The sequence below is a fragment of the Hyalella azteca genome, unplaced genomic scaffold, assembly GCF_000764305.2.
Source record: "Hyalella azteca isolate HAZT.00-mixed unplaced genomic scaffold, Hazt_2.0.2 contig2611, whole genome shotgun sequence".
Taxonomy (NCBI): Eukaryota; Metazoa; Arthropoda; class Malacostraca; order Amphipoda; family Hyalellidae; genus Hyalella; species Hyalella azteca.
In genome coordinates this window covers 9,487-26,255 of record NW_025932879.1, presented here as the reverse complement: position 1 = coordinate 26,255, position 16,769 = coordinate 9,487, and the positions used below count along the sequence as shown (strand labels likewise).

At 37.8% G+C, this 16,769-nt stretch overlaps 1 protein-coding gene across 1 annotated transcript; it reads left to right on the top strand.

Annotated features, from left to right (window-relative positions):
* Nucleotides 1–1,129: 1,129 nt before the first annotated feature.
* Nucleotides 1,130–14,248, top strand: LOC108670683 (serine-rich adhesin for platelets). The gene is made up of 7 exons (XM_018158170.2): nt 1,130–1,498; nt 7,038–7,149; nt 7,983–8,375; nt 8,607–8,703; nt 9,656–9,863; nt 10,417–10,542; nt 11,365–14,248. Exons 2-7 carry the CDS (start codon nt 7,059–7,061, stop codon nt 13,606–13,608), a joined length of 3,159 nt encoding a protein of 1,052 aa, XP_018013659.1. The 5' UTR covers nt 1,130–1,498; nt 7,038–7,058; the 3' UTR covers nt 13,609–14,248.
* The last annotated feature ends 2,521 nt before the right edge of the window (nt 14,249–16,769 follow it).

Genomic DNA, 16,769 nt, shown 5'->3' with positions numbered 1-16,769 from the left:
CTAGAATATGGAACAAGAACCAACTCCCAAAGCCGCGGCTATAAACTAAAAAAACTGCAGTGCTACTCATCCATGCGATAACACTTCTCGCTCCGAGTCACCGACATATGGAACAGACTTCCTGCTGTAATCGATGACTCTCCGTGTAAGAAACCGTTCATGAAAAGACTAGACAAAACTATGCAGAAGTATGTGTTTTGCTTAAAAGTGCATCCCACCTCACAAACTAGTGGATGGCCGCTACTTTAGCTTCAACATTAGTCTTGGATACGTCTGATCAACAGGCCAGTTCTCAGATCTCCAGGAAATAAGTCAAGAACATTATAAAAATCGGCGACATGCTAAACTGGGCCTAAACTTCAACGCCGATGTTAGGCTACTATATGCTATGCTATGACGTCTCACAACGAGATGCAGCTCAACAGCGTTGTGTCTCGCAATGCACATAGAGTATGGAGGTTCTGACAAATATCTACCCGACACTGAAGCAAGTAGAGCTTTGATAGCTGAAAGTAGATAGCTTCTGATGCACGAGTGCATTGTCTCAGCCAACTCATGAGTGATGGGAGGAAACCATAAGCCGTTCACGCTTCCTCACGAGCATTGATACGACGATACTGTCGATACAATACCTCGACTCCTATCCGCTCATTTGAAGGCATCGAGCTCAAATTGCCTTGTGACAACAATTTTGGGTATGTGATGTTTTCACATACATTGAGCGTGAAATTTATGTAAATAAATCTATGCATAGCTACCATCAAATTCATCTAATCTCAGTAAAAGTATCCGTAAATAAACGTTCCTAATCTATTGCAATTCGTTCCGTGCTAACTGCAATGAATGAATCAAATATTTATTAATCGCACTATAAAAAGTGTATTTTGTACCTTGATTAGGCGTTCGTGTATGCATAGACGTACGCTTAGAATTTCCATCTCTAAGTAATTAAGCTCAATTAGTGAGAATATGCATGCAAAAAATAACCTGATTTGACGAAACGAATTCATCAAACCTCACGAAGATCATTAACTTTAAAAATATCAGATCGTCAGTCATTATTCATAAGTTAGGTAAAGGGGGAATTAAGAGAAGTTTTATCTCGTGCTCGCAGGTGCAGTGAGAGCGGCTGCTGCCATGTCCTGCAATCGGTGGTGCGTGGTGGCGCTGCCGCTGCTAACCTCCTTACGAGGTGCCGGCCTGACGCTCGGGAGTCGGGACGGCTGCGGCATAGCAGTGCGTACTGTGCTGCCTCATGACGCTGTCAGGGCTTGTCGGTGTCTGTGCAGGCGATGACTCTGGAGTAAAGCCAAGGCAGCTAGTGTCAAAAGCGTGACATAACTTGCTCGTGTTGAAGTAAATAAGGGTAAAGCGATTCAATAAATTTCATTTAAAAGTTTCGTATCGGACATTATAATTACCACTTTTTATGTAAAATTGACAGTCGGAGGAACTTAGGACTAGTTCGAAGATAAGCTTCAGCGCTTTTTTCCATTCGGTGAGTTTAACTATTCTCCTTTTTATATGAAATGAGCTAATATCAAACTGTTCTTACAATTGTAAATATACATTTCTAGCATTTTTTTCAATAATTAATTACTATCGTACATCACATTGGTATGTAGATAGTGGGGTACTAATTTCCAAACTTTCATTTTCACGTTACATAACTTTTACTACCGATTGTTTATTTGCTTCGTCTGTTCGTGCATCTCACGTCACTGACGTGGAGCACGCGCGATCAAAACGAGATATGGACGCGTAATTTTTTGAATGACTTTTTTAATGTGATTGATGTTGAAAATAATTTTATAAAAGGCTTCATTTACAATCGTGCAATATTAGTTGTGAATCAATTGTAATCCAGCGAGTGTCATCATGAACTGAACCGCGATTATCGTGTCACGACGTTCATGAAAGGATCACGACTAATTTTCAAACCGTTCTTCGTCATATTTTTTTCGCCAGCCTCACACCTATTGTAGAATAAATTCTTAGATTAAGATAATATGAGTAACTTCTAACAGTTTAAACTGAGTCTTGGAAGCCGGAACGTAAGTTCTTTAAATAAACTAAACCAAATATTCATGTGTACCCATCTTCCTTGTGCCCCGATATTAGTCAAAGATGAGTCGATTGCCGGTAGCTTTTAACGAACCTATACAAATCTCAGAAATGCAATTTCATTAACATTGAAATGAATAACAAATGGAACAACATTGAACATCCTTTCCAGAATCACAAGCCTTATGTTGCGGATGAGGAATACATTTAATCAGAGATCGATGAATTCCACTTCGCAGTTTTGATACTTGCATGCCGTGACAACAAGAAATTAATCTTCACCCTTAGTTAATATTTACCTAAACTTCATTAGAGCTAATAAAATGACTTGATTTGTAAGCTCAGAGGAAGGAAAGCTTAAAAGATTAAGTATATGTAGAATAAAATGACTAATGGAGAAATAAACGTAGAAGTTTAGTCGTGGTGCGGGATGCGGCTTGTAACGGACTGGTAACGGTTAAATGATTACTCAAGAATAAGGGGCGACAGATGCGGCCGTAGCGTGAGAGTCTTGCTTACTTTGTATCCACGGCGCGGACACTGCGAGTTGTCGCCTGGTGTGATATGTTACTGTAGAGGCCACGTGAGGCGGAGATGTGAAGAGGTACTAAGTCAATTGCAGTTTATTTCAATGTCATTTGATAGACTTGCCTACTCAAATACCATTCAATTTATTTTAGTTTACTCGGTTGATTGAAGTCAATTATTATAATATAATATGATATAATATAATAATATAAGTTTTAATAAAATATGATACATCTTGTTCCCTTGATCCCTAAATTCTCCGTGGTTGATTGGAAAACAATTTGTCTCGCGGCAAAATCTTAATTTACGCAATGCCACACCTTCACCGCACTAGATCATATAGAAACAACGACAAGCAAAGCATCTTAACACTTGCACTTTGATTTTCATTAAACTTTTTATTAATTACCCGTGTCGCATGACTAGTAGACCTGTATTGAAACCTCCGAGTCATCGTGAAACCTGTTATACATGCACGACTTACGATAATTGTACAGTAAAATGAACGATATGACACCTTCTGCATCACGCGTATATCTATGGTCGCTGCGTTTCGCTTTTCACGGGCCCACTCTGGGATTAACTGAATTACTTTCGCTATATTCTCTGCTTAGTTTATTCAAGTATGTGAAAAATTTCTAATCATGGTAACGTCGAGCGTAAATCTTTCATGGTTCTCATAACAACTCAATGATAAAGATGGAATTGACGATCAAGTTCGGGATATTTTGCTGCGTGTATCTCAATATGAATAATATCTATTATTACTATTTTTTTATTTATTATTATCCGATTTATTATTATATAATATTGACTACTTCATACAACTTTAAACTGTTCACTTATAGGTGCCATTTTTTATCAGAAATGGTTGGCGCCAATATCCTAATAAATATTTAATATAAATATATCATGCCTGCCATCCGTACTAGCCGTTAATGCATTCCTTGGCGCCTGAATGCTCGAGCCATACGTGGAGGTGCGGCCTAGAGCCGACAAAGGTATTCTTACGCACTCCATCTATTTGAGCTCAACAAATCTGAACTTGACATGATGTTCATGCTCGATTATCTAAGACTAAGAACGATATAAGTGTTAAAAATCGTGAGTGTGCAGGTTACCGTCTAGTGGCAAGAGATGACCACGAAAGAATTATGTTAACATTCAAATGTTGAAATAATTATCTGAGTTATGTTCCTTATGTTTTCATGTCAACTTATTTCTTGCGTTTTCATAGCAACTTACTTCTTGAATATACATACTACCTTGCATCTTGTGTTTACATAGCAGCATATTTTTTGTGTTTTCATGTAAACATATTTTTTTCATATCAACTCGTTTCTCTTGGTTCCAATTCGAAAAAGCTGTTTGAGAAGCTTTATTAAGTTCATAGAGAAATAAATGTTAAGACTTGTAATGCCTCGTACCATACGAACCTGCTAGACGTCTAGTAGCTATTTCAATCTAACGTCAGTTTTGAGAAGATGCTTTCGAAGGACCTGTTTTTAGATTTCCTGCGTGAACAAGTCACGAAAACTACAAGAATCACAGGCCACATCAGGCCTACTCTTCAACGCCAACATCACTATGAAATGATATGATATGATATCATATGATATGATATGATAAGGCATGATATGATAGAAGACAATATTTTCTGTTGCAAGTAGATTTACTTACCGTGATAACAAGACACGATGCGACACATATTTTATATCAAAACATCAGTCAATCACACTTAACATCACTTGAGTACTAAAAATCGACTTTTGTTTCAGTCGAATTTTCCACCCGAGCATCTAATCATAAATGACCACGAGCTCACATGGCTCACAAAGTAAACATGAATAAAATAAACTCGTTCTTTCACATGAGTGAGAACGTTAAATTATAGCCTGGCTGTAATTAACTTTACTTGAAACTCATCTTGTCGTAATGGTTTCATTGAATAATAAAGTGTGTCCAGACGTACATCAAGAAACTGATATCATGCACTTGATGAGCGTCCGAGAGATCTCACTGAAAGTTCTGTTGTATGAATTACTGCGGGATAATTGCTTTGAGATACTCTCCACTTCCGATGAAAGCGTAGAGAGCTAATTAGAGAGCAACGCCTGAGGACCATATCTAACACACACACGGCGCGTGTCCTCCAGAAGATACGGTTGTTTCAATTAACACGAAAATACGACAACGAATCGACGCATATATCGCACAAACGACTTTCTAATTATCTGTGTTAAGAACGCATGACCCCATTTTTGCTGCAAGGATTTATGCTGCAACACCTAGACAAGGGTTAAAAATCGCCTCAATGAGTTTGAAATTGTCAAGGAATTAGTTTTTTTTAATGAAATATTTTTGCGATAGGAGTTTGCGACCAGGAATACTAAAAAATTCTTTTAAAAATTGTATTTGACATTACAATTAAATAAAAAATATTCTCATTAAACTGAGCGATGAAAATACCAACTGACAATATTATGCCAAAGGAGAAGCTACAGGGAAAATTTATCTAGTTGTGAAATCTAGATAATTTCTCATTTCCGACGCGAAGTAGCGAGTGATATTTAGAGCGTATAAGGAAGGAGCTTCTCTGATCGTATGGAACAGAACGATACAGTTCAATTACTGTTCAGTAGACAACCACGTCAGGGTTGTCTACTAGCAAACTCCTATCGCAAAAATGTTTCATTTAAAAAAACTATTTCTTTGAGAATTTCAAACTCATCAAGAGTGCAGCTACTAACGACGAGACAAAGTCTAAAACTTGATTGAGTTAGTGCCACAGAGAGGATGAGCCTCTGATTTTGAAGGATACAATTCATCTTCCATACATCGAATGTCGTGAAGATAGGATGAAACAAAATCATATAACCTGTTCGTAAGTATATTATGATATAAATTTTATGTTTTAGCTATTTTAAGGTAATTAAAATCCTTACATTGAAATAATGCTAACATCGGTCTAGACGACACCATGTCATCGTGCATTTGCGTTACGACTCTGCATGGCCGGTCGAGCAACTGATCAAACATCATGTCCGAGATTGTTTAAACACCATCAGTTATTATTTGCTTGTATTGTGTCTTACGAAGTAATACTCGACTATTGCCGTAATAAATACATTTATTATATAGAGCAGCCTCAACGTGTCCAAAATAACAACCGGTAATTTATTCATTAAAATAAAATTCGATTCTTTATATGGGGAAAAAATCACGGGACTATGAATCGTCAGCATGACGCGCGTCTTTCTCCAGAGAGGAGCTCTATGTGACCTACTGCCTGGTTATTCTCCGTGGACTTTTCTTCTCTAGCTTCCTGACCCAGAAAAAAACGGTAGTAGATCGGAACTCCTAAAGGGCAATCGTCCTGCAAATGAGCGCTTAATAGCACTCACTTCATACGGAGGGCTTGCCGCTGCTGCAGGGTGACATTAATGAAAATTATGATTGACATCTGCTTGCTGTTCCCAGCCTATCATACTCTATTGAATAACCTTGTAGTTATAGTGACATTTTTTTAATAAATTGAAATTCATCTGCATACTTATTTCATCACTAACGTTGTCAAAAAATGTTTCAGAAACCTTTATCTCTATACCGTGTCCTGTCACTTTTTACCCTTTTACTTTTTCTAGTGCTATTTTTCTTAGGGTGAATTCCCAGTTTGCTTAATTTGATACTATTTCGCAGAATTTAAGTCAGATCTTAATTGCTATTGAAATCATTGAGGCAACGTAAACTGAGTTCAGGCGCTCTGCAGAAGACAGCTGTGGTCGAAGCATGGAACAGTATATAGAGCTCATTCTAGCTGTGCACAGCAGCATACTAGGAGCGAGAATGAATATTATATACGTGTGCTCGCAGCAGCACTGCATTACCGTTACTCAAGTTACTCTGGTGCAGTTTTAAAAATGACAAAGCCTCCTGCAATTTGAGATGCTCTTTTCACAGTTACTGATAACGATGTTAATGTCTATGAGAAGAATACGAATTTAATGAGCTTATTTACGTCTGATGATGAAGCAGTCATGTGCAGCGCTGTTGCCATCTTACAGAGTGACTATAGTGCACTCCTACTCTGGATACGTGGTAATAGAATATATGCAATCTCAGTATCGTATTCGAAAAACAGAATTATTTGATCAACTTCCACTATTTAGGATCACGTAAGCAGAATGCCAGTAACGTGGCTCTCCCAATTTGTTGAAACTTGGGAATTATCAAAAGACTTTGGGAAATAATGCTGGGTCAGAAGCTATAGCTTAGAACAATTGTGTAGCACTCTCAGTTTCGCAAAAAAAAAATATTTTAGAAGCCAATTCCTTCACTTGAAAAAAATTGCATCCAAATAATAACATTTCAGGCATCTCTAAATAAATGATTGTTTGGGTTTCATTTAATGAATATTCTTTAAAACTATACTTTTTGTCCCGCAGATAATCGAATAAAGTGCCGGAATGCAGCGACTGCGCCGCCCCCTGCTCTGGATCCTGCTGAGTGTTTGGGCTGTAGGGGGCGTTGCCCCCTCGCCCATCTCTCCGCTGTCGTGTGAGGCACGGGGATGGGGGAAACACGTGGTTAAATAAATATTAATTAACACGCCGTCCACGGGTGCGCTCCCCCGTGGACGATACCATTTGAATCTGACGGCTTAAGGTGCTTGTACACGGGGACAGTACTGGCGGTTAGTAGATCTGAAAAGTGCCAAATGTCTGCCTCTTGTTGTCTATCCCGCAAGTAAGCTTAGACAAGAGGCCGCCGTGGCGGTAACGACTAGATACCGGCACGGCGGCACCTTAAACTTGCCTCATGTCTAAGCTTACTTGCGGGATAGACACCAAGCGGTAGACATTTGGCATTTTTCTGATCTACTAGCCGTCAGTACTGTCCCCGTGTACAAGCACTTTAAGGCACGAGAGCAATATTCAGCAGTCAAAGGTTAAAATAGTATTTACATTCAGTAGTAAAAGGTTAAAAAAGTATTATATTTGGTAGTCAAAGGTTAAAGAAGTATTTGCATTCAGTGGTAAAAGGTTAAAAATAAATTTGCATTCAGTAGTCAAGGTTTAAAAACGTATATACATTCTTTAGAAAAATGGTTAAAAATGTTTTTGCATTCAGTAGTCAACGGTTAAAAACGTATTTACATTCATTAGAAAAATGGTTAAAAATGTATTTGCATTCAGTAGTCAAAGGTACATTCAGTAGAAAAAGGTTAAAAAAGTATTTGTATTTGGCAGTCAAAGGTTAAAAAAGTAATTAGAGAAACTGCATGCAATAAAGGTATTTATGTTAAATTTATGCAATCAGACATATACGCTTGAAATTATTAATTATCTTCAATTTAAAAATTTTCGTCCAGCAATTCATTTTCCTTGCAGCTTCGGATGGACTAGCAAGCTTTGATGAAGGGAAGGCAAATGAGCGCGATTCAGCAGTGCTGGGCGACGACGAGCGGTCACTTCTGTTCAGAAGTGACGAGTACAAAGAAGAGTTAAACGAAGTGCTTGGACCAGCTCCACTAGATGGTCCCGCACCCTCGACACGAAGGCCGTCCAGTAAACCAAGCCTTGCTTCTGGTGCCTCTGGCTTGACGCGTCCGGGGTACAAGATCATTGAAAATCAAAGCAAAGATCCGGCAAACAAGCCTGGAGTAACATTTGAAATTTCCCCAGCTTTTCCTGTTACACGACGACACAGTGAAAATTTGGAGGGAAAGCATTCGAAAATTTCATCGGAAACTGTGAAGCAATTACAACAGCAGCTCCTTGATGGTAGTGATGTCTTGCTTCCTTTGGTTTCTAGGTGTCAACTTCACAATAAGTTCATGTAATAGCCCGCTTTTGAATAACATAAGTCTGATGATCTAAACGATAGAACACGATCAATTCTTAGATGAGTGCAATTAATTTTGGAGATTTTGATGGTACTTCTATATATAAAGCTGTTATTATTTATTATTTTAAGTTAAGATATGCACACGTTATAATGATTTCGTGTTCCAGAGATCACTGACCAAACAAGGAGTACGTCAGATGATCCAGGGACGTTTGATGAATATTTTTGGGACACCGAAGGGGACGCAGACTATCTTCAAGAAGGGTTCGTGCTAAAATTGAATCTGTTCATAGTGTAAATACTAAGTAAGATGAAGGAAAACGAAACTCTAGTACTATCTCGAGGACGGCAGATCAATTTGAGTCCTCTAACAATCATTGACTTTCAGATGCAAATTAATACGCACCTAGCTGACAGTAGGTAAATAGTAGAAGTCTGATAATCTCAACGTGAGAAATCAATAAATAGTTGAATTTTGGGGACATTCTCGGTTTAAAACGGTCATTATTTATTGCCTTAAAACAGGTGAAAAACACATTAAAGCAATTTATGTTCCGCAGGTCAACGATTAAACAATAAAGCAATAAAGGGAGCCAGAAATTGCGTGCTTTAATGGCACGTTTTGTTATTCCCTTTTGTTACGTTAACGTTCATAAGTGAAAGTAACGGTCCAGCATGTTATTTGGAGCGTCATCTGATATATATGCTTCGTTAGTAAATGTTATCTGGGAACTGTGTGTCGTTTTTCATATGCTTTTAGTTCTATAATAATAATATACATTTAAAAATTACTTTTTAAAGACAACACTTCTAAAGAATCTAGTGTCTCCAATCTTACAAATGTACAATGAATTTCTCATTTAATTTTCAAATAAAAAAATTAGTTTTTCAATTTTTTTAAAATTATTTTTTCAATTTTTTTAATATTGAAAAAAAAAATTTTAATTTTTAAAATCTTTTATTTTGACATTTGATTCGTGCATTGTCTCCAACTTTACACAAGTGTGCAAAATTTCATATCGATAGGATAAGTAGAAGTGTATTAAATTTTGATTACAAGATTTGTAGCAGACAGACAGACAGACAGACAAACAAGAAGTGAAGTTAAAGAGAAGTGTTGTAAAAAATTAGTTTACAATTCTATCGATTTGCGAAATACATATTAATTTTCTTTTGTACCATACCTCCATAAATATATCCGAAAATTTTGTTACAGATACGGCGAGGCGACAGAACTTCTACAACCTTCTGTGCAAGTCAAGGAGAATCCCGACGTTATGAAACCAATTCAGCAGGATTCTCCAGAAGCACTCTCTGAACCTGAAGATCGGGAAAAAGATAAAGGTTCCATTAACATCGTAATCACCAAAGCAAAATCAAAACTGGACAACGAAGAAACGCTTAAACTTCTTTCTCACTCCAAGGTGGGCGTTTCAACGTCGTTGCTAATTATATTAGTTTCAGCGGAAGCATTGATTACTTTGTCAAAAATTACTAAAAGCGTATTTTATTGATGGATGCTCAAAAACGTCAATAAATAAATTAAAATTTTTATAAATTCAATTTGAACAAACTTATTTTTGTATGTATTTGGAGTGGTCAGATAATTTTAGGAAGTGCATGGCATAACTTGTAACAATTCAAAACTTCTCATTCTGCACTGCATTGCAATACTTTTCACGCTCAAAAAGGAGGAAAACAATTTAATCGAATTAGTCTACTAACGTTGTATCCACACATCGCCATTTTTGTTAAAATAGTATCGGACCACCGCAGGACACTATTTTGTACGAGTGCACATTGTTAATTAGGACGAGTAAGACTGCTAAATCAACTAGCGTGGAGATTTAAAAATGGAATTGATTTTAATATCGAACGATTACCTATTCGAAATTTGTTTAAAAACACTATTGGTAAAGCAATGATTGTTATTAAGGGAATTTATTGAGTATAATTATTACATGTTTCTTAATGCAGATTGATGCTCAACACTTGGGTCCTCGAATGACGTCATCAAGTGACTTGAATGCTGTTGTGTTGTCGGCTGTGGAGGCAGGAAGCCGCGACATAAATGATCAAGAAATGCAACAAGTTATAAGAAAGGTCTCAATGCTGCGTAAAATATTCCTGCTTTCAACACTATTGGTATATAGTTCAATAGTTTCACATGAATGATCATGAAATGCTACAGGTCATAGAAAAGGTCTCGGTGCTCCGTAAACTATTCCTGCTTTACAGCACTGTTTAGACAGTTTAGTAGCGGAGTTTGCGTTCATGAGGCCATCAAACCTAGGGCCGATTTTGGACATCGCAGAACATTTATATAGCTTGTTGCGGATCTCGAACACGCAACTCACTGCTTCAATTTTGCGTTGCTTAACCACGTGGCCTACTAGCCGATTTAACCAAAACTGACGCAGAAAGCTGAGATTGGACCCATAGGTCGCTTCTGCAACCTATGGGTTCTGGTGCTCTGAACTGTTATCACTAGACCATCTAGTCATTCTAGTGTATTATAATGATGTGATACAAATGGTATCACATCTTTCAATAGTTTCGGCAGCCTAGCAAATATTTCTATTCAGGCTCCGATTTGTCTCTGGAATTTGTAGGGAGAAAACTTTTCATATTCAAAAAGTTGACAAATAAATTGAATTTAGAACCAATTTTAATTATACGTATGTGAAATACTTCCTTGCCTTGAAAGATAACGAAAGAGTTAGATCGGAAACGATGAAAAACATCGTATTTTAAATATCATTTCTCAGTGTAAGATCTTCCAAAATTGAGAAGAAAAAAATTGTTATCCAAGTTATATATAAAAAACCATCATTGTTACAAAATAGATTTCTTCTGAGTCAAGTAAATAAAACATAAATTATTAACAATTGCACTTTTAGACAATGACGAGTTTTTATTTTCCAGGTGATGGACACTTCAGAGGAGACTTTCCCTATCAACAATACCAATTTCTCTTCTCCTGACGGACGTGAACTACGTAACGCTTTATCAAGCCTGATTGCTGCTCCGCAAGAGTACCTGGCAGAGGGTGGCTATAAACAGCCCTCTGATGTGTCTGTTGGTTACATACCCCTTTCAAAAAATTCCCAACTAGATCAACTTCTAAAGATCCTGGGAAATAAGGGCGGTACCCAGGCAAATGTCAATGTTTTTATCATTAATATCATTCCAAAGCAGACATTGGATGGCAAAGAGAATGAAACTAATACACATTTGACTACACTCGATTCTACAAACCATAACCATGAGGGAAAAAATCCAGCAGGAAAACAGGATCCAGTTTCAGTATCAACTCTTAATGGGCTGACATCAGAGCGTAAAACATTACTGAATTTGTTACCGAATTTTGTGCGAGCTACGACAATATCACCACTTGTTTCTTTGTCCAACGATTATTTTCATGAATCCTTGGGAGTGAAATCGCCTGCATTGGGAAAGTTACCAAGTGGTGAATTCGAATTGAGGCACGAACAGTACGCTGATGAAGATGATCAAAAAACACTACGAGAAATCGACAAATTCATCAGTTCAACCGAAGAATTGTTTCGGCAGCAGGCAGAAACTCTAAAACCAACGAACAGTGTTGAGAAATCTACCATTCCAGAACTTTCCCGTCTTCCGTCGGAGACAGTCGAGCCAGCGCTCGGAGAAGCGCGTAGACCAACGAACAAGAAAACTAATACAAATAATCAAGTAGATACTGGGGAGACTGGGTCATCTGGTATTTCTTCTAGCCCTACTTCTGAAGTGATAGATATTCTGCGCCTTGATTCTACTGTCAATGATGGTGAGATCCTCAAGTTTTCAGAAAACAGTCAATTTACCGCACTTTCTCGAACAAACAAAACCACAACGGACAAGAAAAAGTCAACTGGTTATTTGGGCAATGTACAGGGAGTGATGAAAGCCCTGGCTATCGGGGCACTGCCGAGTGGTGTTGCCGTAGCCTCAGCGTTTTGGCCGATGTGGGCTCCCTTGGTGTTCGGGAAGCGAAGGAGGAAGAAGAGAAGTTATCCAGCAAAGTCACCTCATTCGGATTGGTACAGTATCCTCAATGGATCCCGCTATAACTCGAGGAGTAGGTTTGAAGACTTTAAGAGTGGGCGAAAGACTAATTCAACCAAGCATGGTTCCGAAAATTCTATCATTCGAACGAGTGATCTAGCTGCCCTTATCCAATCGGTAGCCCCAAGTACTATGAAAATTGCAAAAAATTCCTACACTTCTGTTAATCCTTCGTTGTTCCAAGATAAGCTAACCACGAAAACACTGCAAACGAAGCCCCGTACACCTCCAGAGAAACATGCAACAGGTTTGAAATTAACCACGTCATTCCCTCTCATCACAGACGAGGATGTTGGAGTGAGATCTACGTTTTCGAAATTGCATTCCTTGCTGGCTGAGGCGACAACACGTGACAGTGTCTTCATGACAACCCCTGTTTTCGGCGATGGAAAAAGTCCTACGGAAGATGTTCAGTTGGTGAGTAATTTTTTATCATCAGCTCTCAGTGGGTGGGATGATGCCGAAAGCAAGTCGTCCGACGAGCAAACGACGCAGAATTATATACAACTAAACGTTACGGACATCACTGCTGATGAAGACAGATTAGGAGGGTCTGGGAGCCCAATTGTACTAGTGGACAAAGAAACTGGTGAAATTAAGCCCATACTGAACGTTAGCAAAAATGAAACGGATCTCCTGAACCAAATCGATGGAGATTTGAATACAAGATTGGACTTGCTCAGAAACAAAACTGGGTCTACTACGGATCCATCGAATACAACGCAGGTCACTACGCTGCCTTCTCTAAGAAGCACCTCCAGTCCAACTACTACGACGACGACCACCACCACCACCACCACGACTACCACCACCACGCCACGCCCTTCAACCAGCTCTCCAGGCGTATTTTCAATGATAACATCCGCCTTCCAGAATCCTTCACCTGAAATAGCGAGCGCGGTGTCTTTCGCGGGAACAATCGCTGTGTATGGGGCAGCGGCACTGATGCCTTTGTGGCTGCCTCTTGTTGTTGGCAAGAAGAGGAGGAGGAAGAGGTCGACAGATTTCACTGATTATGAAAATAATATCAATGAGCATTTTGAAGCAAACATACGTAAGCTTACCGGAAAGTTTGCTCCTTAGAGCGAATACCAAACATTTTATCCTCTTGGGCTCTTTAATCGTCACAATAAATGCTGCTACACCATTAAATGTGTCTAAAAATAGTATTTTTGTTGGCATTATATTATTGGCACGTCATTTAAAATAGTTACCGTACAAAAATCAGAACAAACCTTAACTCTTGTTCGGCTTAGATCAGCTGGTAAAATCTAGTGCGGGTGATTGTGATAGATAAGCTGGTAGTAAATAGAAGGCTCGAGATATTGTGCCTTCAATCTAATTCAGCAGTTAAATAATTGTTATTTGTCTTGTTACAGCTTCGGCCAGTTGAAAGTGGTGTGAAACTTTCATTGAATACTGCTTCAATTCGTTTTTTTTGCTGCAATGTTAGAACGTGCAGATAACAAAATCTTTTTTAAAATAGTGTTGTACGTCTTTTTGAATATCGGGCATTTATCAATAATGGGTTATGAATAGTGACAAATAAATGTCAAGGAGAAAACATATTCCCCGCAATAATAAACACCATTAGGGATTTTTACACATAAGATCCAATTAAGTTTTTATTAAGAATACAAATAATAATTATTCTGCATTGAATGTAACCTCCTAATAAGTCAAGAAACTATTTATAAATAATTCAGTAACATCTGCGAATGATTATCCGAATAAATATTAAAAGGATTCACTGCTAATTTTTACCAAAAAATTTTATGTCAACTAGAATTGCGACGCTCATTAATATTAATATGGAACAAAATATCGAGAACATGGGCTCAATAACTTCCACTTAAAATATAAAATAAAGCAATGGCCCTGAATAACGTGGCTTCTTGTTCAAGCACCGATCAATTAGGCAGCGCAAAAGTGGGTCAGGATGATGCACAAAAAGGGCAAGAAGTGCATCCCCCTGACCCGACCCAGCGTGACAAGGCCAGTTTGAACAGGAAAACAACTTCATGGTGTTCATCTGTCGTTGTTCATGCTTTTTCAAAATTATAGAAGCATAAAAAAAATTTGCTGAAAAACAACTTCATGGTATTCATCTGTCGTTGTTCGTGCTATTTCGAAAGTATGGAAGCAGAACTAGAAAGCTTGTTATTGCTGCCTCTGATTTTCTTGATTTCTTGTTACCGAGTGTGCATCGTTTTGGTCAAATTATGGAGAACTGACACAGGATCAGTGATAACATAACGCTCCCTTGCTAGGACTATCTCCTGTATAATACCATGAAGATGTACAAAAAATAGAACTATTTACTGAAAAATGTTGTTATGGTATACACTTATATATAGACAATAGGCAACAGAATGCACAAATAAAAGTCTAATAACACACATCTTGAGCAGAGCGAAATAATAATGTAATTAAATATAAATAATATATTTAAATTGCGCCTAAAAGAAATAAAGAGTTACGGCTGCATTTTCCAGAACTAATATTCAAATACAAGCACAAATCGATCACATGACGTCTTTCGGTGAGGTTCCTCCATTCATGGACCGCATGCCAGTAAAGAAGAATATGTGAAGATTAGAGTTCCAATGTTGTTTCGTAATCAAAGAAAATAGAGCAGTATTTCAAAGCTTAAAGTGTGAATGTAACTCATTCGTTGCTATATCTCACTTGCATTGGGGCCTTCTAACATAATATGTCAACTGCCGGAGAAATACTTTGGTTTTGGGCGAAGAACCTGGACTGCGCGCCACGCAACACAGAGAAGCCAGTCTACTCGATGGAAATGCTGTTCCAGTTCACCGACAATCACTGCTTTGTTCTGCCATTCCAACCCTCAACTGAGATCATTGATGTAATCTGAAAACTGGGGAAAGGAACAATCAACTTATATAGAGCACTGAATTGCCGTTTGATGTTTATGCACAGCTGAGAGGACAATAAACATGTTACCTATACTTTAACAATCATGATTGTGGTTTTCATGAAAATTTTTTGATGCCGTTTGATGTTTATGCACAACTGAGAGGACAATAAACATGTTACCTATACTTTACCATTCATGATTGTGGTTTTGATAAAAGTTCTCGCCAAAATTCAATAATGCTTCGAGCTATTTTTCGATATTAATAAATTTTTTCAATAAATCCTTAGCCAAACAAACTTTTTTGACGTCTAGCATCTGTTTCAATTAAGCCATCGGCGGAATTAATATTTCCCAAACCTAGAGCACAAACCTAGATAACATTCCATAAACCAAACAAAAGGTAATTACGCTGTTTTAGTAAGATTTCAATTGTATTCAAATCCAATTATTCTCTCTCAAAAAATTGAGCAGCTACAAGCTGACAGCGCGCATATACATAAATATACAGCGTGATACATAAATATCTGTCTAAAATTTGGAATTTATGGTGAATCATTTAATTCGATAGTCATAAAATGATAAAATGAACAAACCTATAACCTAATTACCATTCCAAACTCAGGCTGCCTTGTGTAAAAAGTATTTGATTTTATAACAAAATTAGTATAAAATTTCTCGTAACTTAATAATCTTTACAGAAAAAAAGTCGAATAAAGAATATTATTTTGTAAAATTTTATTCATACTGTAGAATAGCACGTAAACCTAAAAAAATGTATGAGTAGCACAAATAATTTATTGCACTAATGATTGAAAATGTGAGGTAGAGGAGGTAAAAGATGCAAATTTCCGCATCAAGCCGTAACAATTTAAGCACATGCTAGGAAGAAGCTAATTACCGTCTAACCCACGTGATGTTCAGAGAATCATCCTGCAAAAACATTATACCCATATTATTCTGCCTTTAAATCGATGTAGTCGAAAAATGAAAGGGTCATATCATTAAAAAATATAACTCAGTACACACTGCATAGTACACATGCAGTGAGCTAGAGAGCGCATATTCTCGTCGACTAAAACTTGAAGTCACGGACGGACAGACGGACGGACGGACATGGCGAGCATAATAGTGCATTTTTTCCATAAATGAGAAAATGCGCTAAAAAGTGACACAGTCACTTACCCACAGCACCAGCAGAGAATGGACACTAATTAGTGCTGCTAGTGGACTAGCAGCACTAATATATGCATTTGCCCGGTCAAACTGAGTCAGGACGAACCACGCAAAGGCAAAAGTGTCAGGCAATGACGACAAAGTCTCGCCCATTTCTCAGCTTGTTAAGAAGCAACGAACTGCATTT